General features: G+C 39.6%; 1 protein-coding gene and 2 pseudogenes across 2 annotated transcripts in view; 2 read left to right on the forward strand and 1 right to left on the reverse strand.

Moving 5' to 3' along the window:
* Nucleotides 1-3,105: 3,105 nt before the first annotated feature.
* LOC147000916 (chromobox protein homolog 3 pseudogene) lies at nt 3,106-3,730 on the reverse strand (annotated as a pseudogene).
* A 3,231-nt stretch (nt 3,731-6,961) lies between these two features.
* Nucleotides 6,962-8,168, forward strand: LOC147000917 (heterogeneous nuclear ribonucleoprotein A3 pseudogene; annotated as a pseudogene).
* A 6,338-nt stretch (nt 8,169-14,506) lies between these two features.
* The window catches only part of LOC147000918 (uncharacterized), a 63,918-nt gene continuing 62,695 nt past the window's right edge, over nt 14,507-15,729 (forward strand). Inside the window, exon 1 of one of the 2 annotated variants that reach the window (XR_015045414.1) lies at nt 14,507-14,613. Coding sequence is in view for 1 of the 2 variants with exons in the window: in XM_085830996.1 (XP_085687122.1) it covers nt 14,611-14,613 (3 nt within the window). In the remaining variant the exon portion in view is untranslated. The remainder of the gene's footprint in view (nt 14,614-15,729) is intronic. The other variant, XM_085830996.1, reaches the window with a different exon arrangement.

Here is a 15,729-nt window from a genome sequence, read left to right on the forward strand (position 1 = left end):
TGCTATACACAGGGTTTGGATGCCATCCACCCCCGACCTCCATCATATGCCTGCACTATCATACATACACAACATGCATACACAACATACACACATACAGGTTCCTACTATCACACCAATGCACACAGTCACCACACACCCACCCACCACATGCAACACACAGGAACACACACACATGGATATATTTTGAAATTAAATTAAATAGATAATAACTATAAAATCAAAAACAAAAAGGTTTCTGGGGTCAACATTCTGCTGCCAATGCACTGACAGAACAAGAAATTAAACACACACACACACACACACACACTACCTCCCTAGAATGAAAGAAAGGGAAAATAAAAGGAAGGTGTCCTTTGATCTCAGCACTGGGTAGGTAGAGGCAGAGGCAGGACTCACTTGAAAGGCCTGCCTGGACTATCTAATATGTTTTGGAACCATGTAGAGAGACTTTGCCTCTCATAAATGAATAAATAAATACAGAAAATATATTCATCCTTCTATACATGCATGTGCATGCGGTGGCTCAGAGGGCAAAGCTGCTGGCAGTTAAGGTCTAGGTAAAATAGTACGACCTAGATGGAATGTGAAGGCCTGGGTCAGATTAGTTAAGGACTAGGTAACTCTTACCTGGCTAGCCTGCCATTTTGTGCTGTTACTAATATTGCAAGGACACGTTGTCATATGTTGCTTCTGCAGTTACTCCCAGAGTTGATGACCTATTCTGTTTGGTTCTGTGTCCTCAGAAAACCAATCACAATAGAAGCTGGTCAAACTGCTTCCTTTGTTCTATAGTTACCCAGAATAAGCTTTGGACTGGAACAGACCACCCAGCAGCATTTCCTGCACCCACCCATGTATACGCTTTTATGGCTTTTGCTCTTATAAGCTGCCCTTGGAATGGATCCCCAACATAAGAGAGACACCTGCACCAATTTGATGGGTTCTAGTAAAGTGTAAGTTCCCAAGACCTCCCCAGGAACTGACATGCTACTTGGCATGTGGGCATGTGCATGTGGAGATGTGCATGTGGGCAATTGACTTCCTGGTTGGCAAGTTGAGACATGAATGCTAGACAAGGCAAGTCCCCCTGTCACTGTCGAATACCCCCACTAATGGGAGCCGGGTAATACCATAAGATACAATTGATTTAACAGATAAATTCACAACGTACTGTGAGAATATTTAGTCAGGGGTTGGGAATAAGCAATATATATTCCCTCTTTCTAAGTTCTCAATGGCACCACATTTTAAAATTGTCATAGAACACCCTAGGATAAAAGTGAAATTACAGCAAATTGACAAAGTTTTTCTTATGAGACTATAGATATCTTGCAATTGGTACATTAAAAATACTTTATTCAGTACATCTGAGGAAAAAATTACATTATAAGTAGTTATTCCCCTTCCAAATTGTACAAATATTGGCCATCCATGTCCTCTTATTTTGTAGACTTTCAGTGACATTTTAAAAGGCCTGCTGTGATTATTTTAAATCAACAGAGATGAAAGTATGAAAATGGTTGTTGTTTAATTTAGATGATAAAAGACAAGCCTTTTGATGATCTTCCAATCTTTGCATATTCATTTGTTTTCAATGAGGCCTTACTGGACATAAATATTATTTAAATTATTAAAGTGTTTAATGTCTGAATAATCATTCATATGTCTATATTTCATCTTCAATAGCACAGATATGTTATTCTTATATGAGTGAAGATAGTGTCCAGTATGAATATCATCTCCTGGTCTAGCAGAACTAAACTCTTTTTTTTTTTTTTTTTTTTTGGTTTTTCGAGACAGGGTTTCTCTGTGTAGCCCTGGCTGTCCTGGAACTCACTTTGTAGACCAGGCTGGCCTCGAACTCAGAAATCCGCCTGCCTCTGCCTCCCGAGTACTGGGATTAAAGGCGTGCGCCACCATGCCCAGCTTAAACTCTTTTTTTTTAAAGGAATATAAAACTATTTATTGACCAATGTTCACCATTATTTACAATAAAGGAAATATACAGTTGGATGACATTCTGAAACTACAAAGTTACTTTTCTGGCTCATTGAACCATAACCCAAATACTGAAAAGATCGATCCTACCAGTAAGGAATGAGTCAGGGTAAAGAAAAAGCATGCAGGTCATTAAATGATATTAGCAAATTTTGTTCACTCACTTAGTCAGCAGGTCTTAAATTGCCAACGTCAGCTCCAACCACGATTCTATTTCCACATCAAACAGATTCCATGAATCATAACTTTTTAGTACAGACTTTAACTTTCTACAAAGGGATAGTTCACCAGAGGAACCTTTACACAGACTGGCTGACCTGGACCTGCCTCTGCCTCTCAGCTGGCTTCTTAGGTCAGAGCTCTATCTGCCTCTAGCCCAAGTCTTGTTATTAAAGCACACTATTACTTAGTCTAATTCCATTTTCCAAAGGGGACGTGTACAACACTCTGTAAATATACCACTGTATTTATGTGATAAAACATCAATTTTGATGTTGTTGCCTTTAAACTATCCAATAAATCACAGAATCTGCTTGATCTGAAAGGTTATGGTCTCAGGAAAATGTTCACAAGGAGGGAATCTCATCAACTTGTATTTTCATCATCAGTTAAAAATAAAACAAAACAAACAAGTTATGTGTTTTATGCATACACCTCATAGAAACAAACAAACAAAAAAAAACAACCCAGAATGGTCCTTCTGTGTCCCAGTTAAAAATCAGTTCTGACTTGAGTAATAACTGTAAAATCTCCCCAGCGTTTAAGAAAAGCTGTTCTTCAAAGCTGAGGAAATACAACATTGTATCAAATATTCTATTGTTAAGGGAAGCAACTACAGAAGCTCTTACTTGCTCAAAGGAATCAGTGCCTTTTGATGCAGAACAAAAACCAAAAATATACCAACTACTGTCAATACTTTCAAAACCAGCATATCAAACTTGATTTTCACTAGATTGCTATTTTTTCCACACTAGTAATTCAAAACCCAAGATCCAGATTTTTTATATATATATATATATATATATAAAATATATATTTTTATATATATATATATATATATATATATATATATATATATATATATACACACACACACACACACAATTATTGTGCTTCATCTTCAGGACAAGAATGCCAAGTCAGCCTCTCCTCGTAGAAGGCAATGACAATCTGAGGACACTTCATATTCGCCTTCTTTGGCAGCACCAAGTCAGCCTCATCCAAGTCCTTCCACTTCATGAGAAACATTAATTCTCCACTGCTGTCTGTGGCACCAATTATTCGTTCAGGATCAAGACCTCTGGCAAAGCCCCTAGGTTTGTCAGCAGCATCTCTCTTCTTCTTCAACTTGCTATCATCAGATTCACTGTCAGATAAAGATTTCCTTTTTGTACCATCTTTTTCTTTACCAGCTTTTTGAGAATTAAGAAATGCTTCAATTAATTCTGGTCAATCTAAATTTTCTTCTGGTTCCCAAGTATTATCAGCATCTGTGAACCCCTTCCACTTCAGGAAATACTCCACCTTCCCATTCACTACACGACGGTCCAGTACTTTTTTTAACACAAATTATTCTGGCTCTGCCTCTTCAACTTTTTTACTCTTTCCATTTTGTTTCTTTCCCATTTTTTGCAATGTAGTTTTATTGGAGGCCATTTTTTAAATTTCATCGGAGACTTGAAGAGTTCACCGCTCCGATGCTCAGGGCCGCAGATCCTGCAGAGTCTCATGCCTGCCCCAGAACTAAACTCTTTAAAACTAATTTAGAATCTACAGGTATACTAGAATTGGAATAGGGTTCAAAAAGATATCACTGTGACCAGATCTGTAGGCTTACATATATCATGTCCTTAAAAGTAGACATTAAAATTTAAATATATATTCTCATGTTAACTATTCCAAAGAAAGATTCAGACCAATATTATCATTTCAAATTTATTTTACCTTTGAAGATTTATTGATTAAATATATTTTGTTTTTTTCATATTAATTTTTAAGTTTAGTTTATTATGATAAAATTAACTTTGGCGAAGTTAACCAGTTTACTTTACTTAAAATTTCTTTGCTATTAATTACATGATGTGAATGACACACCATGTGTATATTCTAAACCATGTGTATATTAATAAAAAGCAAATATTAATAAACCATAAAGATGTATTAACTGCTTGTCTGAGATTCCTTTTTCAAAATTTTGACTGTCATGTGAAAACTTCACATACAGATCTTTAGTAAGCATACGTTTTGTTTGGGTAGAAAGTAAACCAGACATGTCTAGAGCAAAAGAATACTGAAGGGCATTTTATTTCATAGGAAAATTGGCTGTGTAAATAACTGACAGTGAGGCCCAGAAGAGGGTAGCATAAACGGTCTTTGCTGGCAGCAGTCTGACGGGCTTTTGAACCTTATTCTTTGATTATCTGTTCGGTTTTGTGAATATCAAAGTCTTTGCTTCCTTTGTTAGGATGCTGGTTTTGGAATTACATCGATGGAAAAACTTTTAGGTTCATTTGAGAAACCATTAAGTATGGAAGGTAGAATCTATAAGAACAAGAACAAAACAAAACATTAAGATATAGTAGGCCTATGGTGCTGGCACAACTGGTTGTTATCATGTAGAAGAATGCGAATCGATCCATTCCTATCTCCTTGTACTAAGGTCAAGTCTAAGTGGATCAAGGAACTTCACATAAAACCAGAGACACTGAAACTTATAGAGGAGAAAGTGGGGAAAAGCCTTGAAGATATGGGCACAGGGGAAAAATTCTTGAATATAACAGCAATGGCTTGTGCTGTAAGATCGAGAATTGACAAGTGGGACCTCATGAAACTGCAAAGCTTCTGCAAGGCAAAAGACACCATCAATAAGACAAAAAAACCACCAACAGATTGGGAAAGGATCTTTACCTATCCTAAATCAGATAAGGGTCTAATATCCAATATATATAAGGAACTCAAGAAGGTGGACTCCAGAAAGTCAAATAACCCCATTAAAAAATGGGGCTCAGAATTGAACAAAGAATTCTCACCTGAAGAATACCAAATGGCAGAGAAGCACCTGAAAAAATGTTCAACATCCTTAATCATCAGGGAAATGCAAATCAAAACAACCCTGAGATTCCACCTCACACCAGTCAGAATGGCTAAGATCAAAAATTCAGGTGACAGCAGATGCTGGCGGGGATGTGGAGAAAGAGGAACACTCCTCCATTGTTGGTGGGATTGCAAGCTTGTACAACCACTCTGGAAATCAGTCTGGCGGTTCCTCAGAAAATTGGACATAGTACTACCAGAGGATCCAGCAATACCTCTTCTGGGCATATATCCAGAAGATGTCCCAACCGGTAAGAAGGACACATGCTCCACTATGTTCATAGCAGCCCTATTTATAATAGCCAGAAGCTGGAAAGAACCCAGATGTCCCTCAACAGAGGAATGGATACAGAAATTATGGTACATTTACACAATGGAGTACTACTCAGCTATTAAAAAGAATGAATTTATGAAATTCCTAGCCAAATGGATGGACCTGGAGGCCATCATCTTGAGTGAGGTAACACAATCACAAAGGAACTCACACAATATGTATTCACTGATAAGTGGATATTAGACCAAAACTTATGATACCCAAGATATGAGATACAATTTGCTAAACGCATGAAACTCAAGAAGAATGAAGACCAAAATGTGGACACTGTGCCCCTTCTTAGAATTGGGAACAAAACACCCAGGGAAGGAGTTACAGAGACAAAGTTCAGAGCTGTGATGAAAGGATGGACCATCTAGAGACTGCCGTATCCAGGGATCCATCCCATAATCAGCTTCTAAACGCTGACACCATTGCATACACTAGCAAGATTTTGCTGAAAGGACCCAAAGATAGCTGTCTCTTGTGAGACTATGCAGGGGCCTAGCAAAGACAGGAGTGGATGCTCACAGTCAGCTATTGGATGTATCACAGGGCTCCCAATGGAGAAGCTAGAGAAAGTACCCAAGGAGCTAAAGGGAACTGCAACCCTATAGTTGGAACAACATGATGAACTAACCAGTACCCCGGAGCTCTTGTCTCTAGCTGCATATGTATCGAAAGATGGCCTAGTCGGCCATCACTGGAAAGAGAGGCCCATTGGACTTGCAAACTTTATATGCCCCAATATAGGGGAATGCCAGGGCCAAAAGAATGGGAATGGGAGGGTAGGGAAGTGGGGGGCGGTATGGGGGACTTTTGGGATAGCATTGGAAATGTAATTGAGGAAAATATGTAATAAAAAAAAACAGTGAAAAAAAAAAAGAAATTAAAAAAAAAAAAAAAAAACCACATGGTCATCTCGTTAGATGTGGAAAAAGCAAAAAAAAAAAAAAAAAAAAAAGATATAGTAGGCCTAATATTTCTTTTTTGTATAATCGGGATACTACTGATTCAGTTGTACCATCAAGAATCCTGTTGTCCACCATTTTGTCTTGAACCATATGGTCATATTAACTAAATCTGTGGTGAAGACACATGGCCTATGCTATATTTATGATATCATTATCAAAGAAGAGCACCAAGTTCCATAATTGCTTCAATCTTATGAGGATCCCCAAGGGAAACTTAGAACAACCAATGCAGTAGTGATTTTCTGTTCTATGTGAATTGGGCCCCTTGGTAAAGTAAAGAAATTTCCCATCAGGAAGTTCCAGATTCTTGGATAACCTCCTTTCCACTTTCCTGGCAGCAGGAAAATAGATGATGATATTATGAAAAAGAGGACTAGGAAGGCAGATGAGAGAAAAGATAGAAGCTGATTTCACATAGCACAGCAAATCCATTGCCCTAACTTTGAGCCTAGCCCTAACCATGATATTTCTTCTTTGTGTAACAGGGATACTATTGACTCAGTAGAACAATCAAGAATAATGGTGGCCGCTCTCGGTCCCATATTGAACTCGAGTTGGAAGAGGCGAATCCAGTCTCAAAATGGAGGTAAAACCACCACCCGGTCGCCCCCAGCCTGACTCCGGCTGTCGCCGGGGGGGGGAGGGCCATGATCCAAAGGAACACAGAGCAGCTGAGGAAGCTCTTTATTGGTGGTCTGAGCTTTGAAACCACAGATGATAGCTTAAGAGAACATTTTGAGAAATGGGGCACACTTACAGACTGTGTGGTAATGAGAGATCCCCAAACAAAACGTTCCAGAGGCTTTGGTTTTTTGACCTACTCTTGTGTTGAAGAGGTGGATGCTGCAATGTGTGCTCGGCCACACAAGGTTGATGGGCATGTGGTGGAACCAAAGAGAGCTGTTTCTAGAGAGGATTCTGTAAAGCCTGGTGCCCATTTAACGGTGAAGAAAATTTTTGTTGGTGGTATTAAAGAGGATACGGAAGAATATAACCTGAGAGACTACTTTGAAAAGTATGGCAAGATTGAAACCATAGAGGTTATGGAAGACAGGCAGAGTGGGAAAAAGAGAGGATTTGCTTTTGTAACTTTTGATGATCATGACACAGTTGATAAGATTGTTGTTCAGAAATACCACACTATTAATGGGCATAATTGTGAAGTGAAAAAGGCCCTTTCTAAACAAGAGATGCAGTCTGCTGGATCACAGAGAGGTCGTGGAGGTGGATCTGGCAACTTTATGGGTCGTGGAGGAAACTTTGGAGGTGGTGGAGGAAACTTTGGTCGTGGAGGAAACTTTGGTGGAAGAGGTGGCTATGGTGGTGGAGGTGGTGGCAGCAGAGGTAGTTATGGAGGTGGTGATGGTGGATATAATGGATTTGGAGGTGATGGTGGCAACTATGGTGGTTGTCCTGCTTACAGCAGTAGAGGAGGTTATGGAGGTGGTAGACCAGGCTACAGAAACCAGGGTGGTGGATATGGTGGTGGAGGAGGAGGCTATGATGGTTACAATGAAGGAGGAAATTTTGGTGGAGGTAACTATGGTGGTGGTGGAAACTATAATGACTTTGGAAATTATAGTGGCCAGCAACAGTCAAATTATGGACCGATGAAGGGGGGCAGTTTTGGTGGAAGAAGCTCAGGCTGTCCCTATGGTGGTGGCTATGGATCTGGAGGTGGAAGTGGTGGATGTGGTAGCAGAGGTTTTAAAATAAAACAGAAACGGCTACAGTTCTTAGCAGGAGAGAGAGCGAGGAGTTGTCAGGAAAGCTGCAGGTTACTTTGAGACAGTCATCCCAAATGCATTAGAGGAACTGTAAAAATCTGCCAAAGAAGGAACGATGATCCATAGTCAGAAAAGTTACTGCAGCTTAAACAGAAAACCCTTCTTGTTCAGGACTGTCATAGCCACAGTTTGCAAAAAGTGCAGCTATTGATTAAGGCAAGGTAGTGTCAATTAGATGTACATTCCTGAGGTCTTTTATCTGTTGTAGCTTTGTCTTTTTCTTTTCATTACATCAGGTATATTGCCCTGTAAATTGTGGTAGTGGTACCAGGAATAAAAAATTAAGGAATTTTTAACTTTTCAATATTTGTGTAGTTCAGTTTTTCTACATTTTAGTACAGAAACTTTAACAAAATGCAGTTTCGAAGGTGTTTCCTTGTGAGTTAACACGTGAAGAAGATCATTGTTAATTACTATTTTGTATGAATTTTGCTAAAGTTAACTGTAAAGAAAAACCTACTGACCTGACACAGGATCTTAAGATTTCTGGTGAGTGGAACACAGCTTCTGCTCCAATCCAATCTCGCGGGACCTGAGACTGCATTAGTTAGGGAAGCAGAAAACCGGCCTGAGTAGGGGCACAAGCCCCTTCCGGTCTGACCAGTACTGGGGTAGCTAGGGCGCAGAGTCGGCTGACACCCGTCAGCTACCCACGACACCACCCACGGGATCTTAAGACTACTGGTGAGTGGAACACAGCATCTGCTCCAATCTCTAAACAGAGACAACTATAACAACTAACTCCAGAGATTACCAGACGGCGAAAGGTAAACGTAATAATCTTACTAACAGAAACCAAGATCACTTACCATCATCAGAACCCAGCACTCCCACTTCGCCCAGTCCAGGGCACCCCAACACACCTGAAAAGCTAGACCTGGATTTAAAAGCATATCTCAGGATGGTAGTAGAGGACATCAAGAAGGACTTAAATAACACACTTAAAGAAATACAGGAGAACACTGCTAAACAGGTAGAAGACATTAAAGAGGAAGCACAAAAATCCCTTAAAGAATTGCAGGAAAACCAGACCAAACAGGTAATGGAATTGAATAAAGCCATCCAAGACCTAAAAAGGGAAGTAGACACAATAAAGAAAACCCAAAGTGAGGCAACACTGGAGATAGAAACCCTAGGAAAGAAATCTGGAAACATAGATGCGAGCATCAGCAACAGAATACAAGAGATGGAAGAGAGAATCTCAGGTGCAGAAGACTCCATAGAGAACATCAGCACAACAATCAAAGAAAATACAAAATGCAAAAAGATTCTAACTCAAAACATCCAGGAAATCCAGGACACAATGAGAAGACCAAACCTACGGATAATAGGAGTAGATGTGAATGAAGATTATTAAATCAAAGGACCGGCAAATATCTTCAACAAAATCATAGAGGAAAACTTCCCAAACCTAAAGAAAGAGATGCCCATGAACATACAAGAAGCCTACAGAACTCCAAATAGACTGGACCAGAAAAGAAATTCCTTCCGACACATAGTAATCAGAACAACAAATGCACTAAATAAAGAATGAATATTAAAAGCAGTAAGGGAAAAAGGTCAAGTAACATATAAAGACAAGCCTATCAGAATTACACCAGATTTTTCACCAGAAACTATGAGCCAGAAGGTCCTGGACAGATGTTATACAGAAACTAAGAGAACACAAATTCCTGCCCAGGCTACTATACCCAGCCAAACTCTCAATTACCATAGATGGAGAAACCAAAATATTCCACGACAAAACCAAATTAACACATTATCTTTCTATAAATCCAGCCCTTCAAAGGATAATAACAGAAAAAAAAAAAAACAAATACAGGGACGGAAACCACGTCCTAGAAAAAGCAAGAAGGTAATCCCTCAACAAACCTAAAAGAAGACAGCCACAAGAACACAATGCCAACTCTAACAACAAAAATAAAAGGAAGCAACAATTACTTCTCACTAATATCTCTTAATATCAATGGACTCAACTCCCCAATAAAAAGACATAGACTAACAGACTGGCTACACAAACAGGAACCAACATTTTGCTGCTTACAGTAAACTCATCTCAGAGAAAAAGATAGACACTACCTCAGAATGAAAGGCTGGAAAACAATTTTCCAAGCAAATGGTAGGATGAAACAAGCTGGAGTAGCCATCCCAATATCTAATAAAATCGACTTCCAACCCAAAGTCATCAAAAAAGACAAGGAAGGGCACTTCATACTCATCAAAGGTAAAATCCTCCAAGAGGAACTATCAATTCTGAATATCTATGCTCCAAATACAAGGGAGCCACATTCATTAAAGATACTTTAGTAAAGCTCAAAGCACACATTGCACCTCACACAATAATAGTGGGAGACTTCAACACACCACTTTCACCAATGGACAGATCATGGAAGCAGAAACTAAACAGGGACACAGTGAAACTAACAGAGGTTATGAAACAAATGGATCTGACAGATATCTACAGAACATTTTATCCTAAAACAAAAGGATATACTTTCTTCTCAGTACCTCACGATACCCTCTCCAAAACTGACCACATAATTGGTCACAAAACAAGCCTCAACATATACAAAAATATTGAAATTGTCCCATGCATCCTATCAGATCACCATGGACTAAGGCTGATCTTCAATAACAAAATAAATAATAGAAAGCCAACACACACGTGGAAACAAAACAACACTCTTCTCAATGATACCTTGGTCAAGGAAGGAATAAAGAAAGAAATTAAGGACTTTTTGGAGTTTAATGAAAATGAACCCACAACATACAAAAACTTATGGGACAAAATGAAAGCATTTCTAAGAGGAAAACTCATAGCTCTGAGTGCCTCCAAAAAGAAACTAGAGAGAGAACACATTAGCAGCTTGACAACACACCTAAAAGCTCTAGAACGAAAGGAAGCAAATTCACCCAAGAGGAGTAGACGGCAGGAAATAATCAAACTCAGGGGTGAAATCAACCAAGTGGAAACAAGAAGAACTATTCAAAGAATAAACCAATCGAGGAGCTGGTTCTTTGAGAAAATCAACAAGATAGATAAACCCTTAGCCAGACGCAATAGAGGGCATAGGGAAAGCATTCTAATTAACAAAATCAGAAATGAAAAGGGAGACATAACAACATATCCTGAAGAAATCCAAAACACCATCAGATCCTTCTACAAAAGGCTATATTCAACAAAACTGGAGAACCTGGATGAAATGGACAAGTTTCTAGACAGATACCAGGTACCAAAGTTAAATCAAGATCAGGTTAATGATCTAAAGAGCCCTATTTCCCCTAAAGAAATAGAAGCAGTCATTAATAGTCTCCCAACCAAAAAAAGCCCAGGACCAGACGGGTTTAGTGCAGAGTTCTATCAGACCTTCAAAGAAGATCTAATCCCAGTTCTTCACAAACTATTCCACAAAATAGAAACAGAAGGTACTCTACCCAACTCATTCTATGAAGCCACAATTACTCTGATACCTAAACCACAAAAACACCCAACAAAGATAGAGAACTTTCAGACCAATTTCCCTTATGAATATCGATGCAAAAATTCTCAATAAAGTTCTTACTAACTGAATCTAAGAACACATCAAAACAATCATCCAGACTGACCATGTAGGTTTCATTTCAGGGATGCAGGGATGGTTTAATATACGGTAATCCATCAATGTAATCCAGTATATAAAAAAACTCAAAGACAAAAACCACATGATCATCTCGTTAGATGCTGAGAAAGCATTTAACAAAATCCAACACCCATTCATGATAAAAGTCTTGGAAAGATCAGGAATTCAAGGCCCATACCTAAATATGATAAAAGCAATCTACAGCAAACCAGTAGCCAACATCAAAGTAAATGGTGAGAAGCTGGAAGCAATCCCACTAAAATCAGGGACTAGACAAGGCTGTCCACTCTCTCCCTACCTATTCAACATTGTACTTGAAGTCCTAGCCAGAGCAATTAGAAAACAAAAGGAGATCAAGGGGATACAAATTGGAAAAGAAGAAGTCAAAATATCACTCTTTGCAGATGATATGATAGTATACATAAGTGACCCTAAAAATTCCACCAGAGAAGTCCTAAGCCTGATAAACAGCTTCAATAAGTAGCTGGATATAAAATTAACTCAAGCAAGTCAATGGCCTTTCTGTACACAAAGGATAAACAGGCTGAGATGGAAATTAGGGAAACAACACCCTTCTCAATAGTCACAAATAATATAAAATACCTTGGCGTGACTAACTAAGGAAGTGAAAGATCTGTCTGACAAGAACTTCAAGTCTCTGAAGAAAGGAATTAAAGAAGATCTCAGAAGATGGAAAGACCTCCCATGCTCATGGATTGGCAGGATTAACATTGTAAAAATGGCTATCTTACCAAAAGCAATCTACAGATTCAATGCAATCCCCATCAAAATTCCAACTCAATTCTTCAAGGAATTAGAAAGGGCAATCTGCAAATTCATCTGGAACAACAAAAAGCCTAGGATAGCAAAAACTCTTCTCAAGGAAAAAAGAACCTCTGGTGGAATCACCATGCCTGACCTAAGGCTGTGGACACTTTGCCCCTTCTTAGAATTGGGAACAAAACACCCATGGAAAGAGTTACAGAGATAAAGTTTGGAGCTGTGACGAAAGGATGGACCATCTAAAGACTGCCATATCCAGGGATCCATCTCATAATTAGCTTCCAAACGCTGACACCATTGCATACACTAGCAAGATTTTGCTGAAAGGACCCAGATATAGCTGTCTCTTGTGAGACAATGCCGGGGCCTAGCAAACACAGAAGTGGATGCTCACAGTGAGCTATTGGATGGATCACAGGGCCCCCAATGGAGGAGCTAGAGAAAGTACCCAAGGAGCTAAAAGGGAACTGCAACCCTATAGGAGGAAGAACATTATGAACTAACCAGTACCCCAGAGCTCATGACTCTAGCTGCATATGTATCAAAAGATGGCCTAGTAGGCCATCACTGGAAAAAGAGTCCCATTGGACTTGCAAACTTTATATGCCACAGTACAGGGGAATGCCAGGGCCAAAATGTGGGAGTGGGTGGGTAGGGGAGTTGGGTGGGGGAGTGTATTGGGGACTTTTTGGATAGCATTGGAAATGTAAATGAGGAAAATACCTAAGAAAAAAAATTTACTCAAAAAAAAAAAAAAAAGAAAAAGAAAAAAGAAACACCTACTGACTTGCAATTTAAGGGGAATCTATTCTCCCCATTTCCAAAACAATGATGAATGGGCGCTGACATGTGGAGAGAATAGATATTTGTATGTTTGCAATGTGTGTTTTAGACAATTAGAATTGGGAAATAAAAAATAGCATATTTGTGAATTTAATAGCATTAAGATTACCTTCAAATGAAAAAGATCTCAAAAGTTTAAAAAAAAGAAAAAAGAAAAAAAAGAATAATGGTGGCCACCTTACCCCTAACCCAGAGCCTAACCCTGGGACTTGCCCCCAACCACTTACCCTATCTTAAACCTCAACCCTTATTTTCCTAACTACCCTAACCCTAATCCTAACAACCCTTATCCTAATCCTTACCATAACCCTCTAATCGCCTAATCCTAATTCTAACCCCACTTACTGTGGGGGATATTTCTTTTTTTTTTTTTTTTTTTTTTTTTTTTTTTTTTTGGTTTTTCGAGACAGGGTTTCTCTGTGTAGCCCTGGCTGTCCTGGAACTCACTTTGTAGACCAGGCTGGCCTCGAACTCAGAAATCCGCCTGCCTCTGCCTCCCGAGTGCTGGGATTAAAGGCGTGCGCCACCACGCCCGGCTACTGTGGGGGATATTTCTTAATTATACCTTTTGAGGTGAGAAACCCATTCTTAATCTTGATCTTTTGAGATGTTCAGATCCACCTTTAATCTAGGCTATAGTTTCTTTTGGCAATCTACATATATTTTTAAAAGCCTCTTGTTTTCTAAAATTACTTTTTAATGTTAATAGCCTGGGCACCCTTACATTTCTGGGTCAGATTGATACCTATAATGCAGCTAGAGTAATGGGCTATTCAAGCTACTCAACTTGATTTCAGGAAAAAGAAGCCAAGTGCTATGAAGAATGTTCAGGCAAGGTCTGAAGTCAGGATCATTTCTCACAGATGGGAGGAGCTGGCAGCAGAATAGGCTGAGCTGGAATGGTGGATTCTTCCCCCAGGGCAAGCACAAATGCTAATGAGCTGAAAAGGGCTCCGGAGGTCTGGAAAAGCTCCAGCCTTCGACAGGAAGCACACCTTAACGTAGAGGAGGGGTAAAGTCACTGGCCAATCAAGGTCTCCAGGCAGACATGCCAGTCAGACAAAGAGGTGGGATCTTCCGGATGCCTTTCTAGGAGTTCCCTGTGGCTGTGCAGGCTTGAATGGTTCTCTGTGTCCTGCTCTGAGATCTGCTGTTGTGTGCATTGAGGGGACCTCAGGAAGCTCTGAGATTTAAACATGGTGAGCACAGGATCACTGCCCACAATGGGTAGGGGCAGGTGGTTGAGCAGTGGGAGATGGGGTGGTGGGTCCTCTCTGGGGCTGCATGGGAAGCATCACCCAGATGGGACCACCTGTGAGGTCTCAGGCAGTGACCACCGAATAACTTCATTATCGTAGCTGATTCTGAATCTGTCCAAAACATTTGGACCAGTTGCTTTCTTGTAGAAACATGGGTGGTTTCTTTCACTATGCAGCACAAAACGGTCCAAACACTGTTGTCTTTTCTAGTAGACGTTGAGAAGACAGATATGAAGCTAATAGGTCTGCTTCCATACGTTACTTGTTTTTGTTTTATTTAGTTTTTTATTTCTTTCTGTTGCAGTTTTTCATATTTCTTTACTTTATATGTTTACAGTGTTGATTGTTATGTGGCAAAAGGACTTTTTTCGTCCAATCTATTTGCTATTTTGGATGCTTCTTGTACTTTAATAGGTATTTTCTTCTTGAGTTTAGAAAATTTTTCATTTATGATTTCACTGAAACTATTTTCGAAACCTTTGAGCTGATATTCTTCTTCTATTCTAATAATTTCTACTTTTAACCTTCTCATATGTTGCAGAATTCCTGGTTATTAAGTGCGAGGAAACATTTGGCATCCTTAATTTTGACCAATTTATCATTTTTTTCTATTCCTCTTTAATGCCTGATAGTCTCTCTTCCCTTCCTGGCCCATGGGTGAACCTTGCCTCTGTGGTTGTCAGTGTACAGCAAATTCAATGGCCTGCTCTTAGGGACTTAGCAAATGCTTAAGTCGTTACCTGTCTCCATCACCTGCTGCTGGTGTCAGGTGTGCTTTATATAAATGAACCACCAGCTACAGCAGCTCTGTGCTTTTTTCCCTGTGTCTGTTCTCTGCACATGCCCCCCCCCCCCACCTCTATTTCCCTACCCTTGTGGCTGTCTCTCTCTGCTCCCTGTCTGTGTGCCTGTCTGCAGGACCTCTTCTGCACAGCTATCCCTTCCCCCATGTTTTCACTCCTCTCCCTTCCTCCAAACAACCATTTTTCCACTGTATCTATTGCATGTTTTAATTTCTCAGGACCTGCTGTGATAGGATAGCTTGGATTTCATGGT

This window comes from Mus caroli, unplaced genomic scaffold, assembly GCF_978045245.1.
Source record: "Mus caroli unplaced genomic scaffold, Mus_caroli_1 scaffold_15, whole genome shotgun sequence".
NCBI classification, from domain to species: Eukaryota; Metazoa; Chordata; class Mammalia; order Rodentia; family Muridae; genus Mus; species Mus caroli.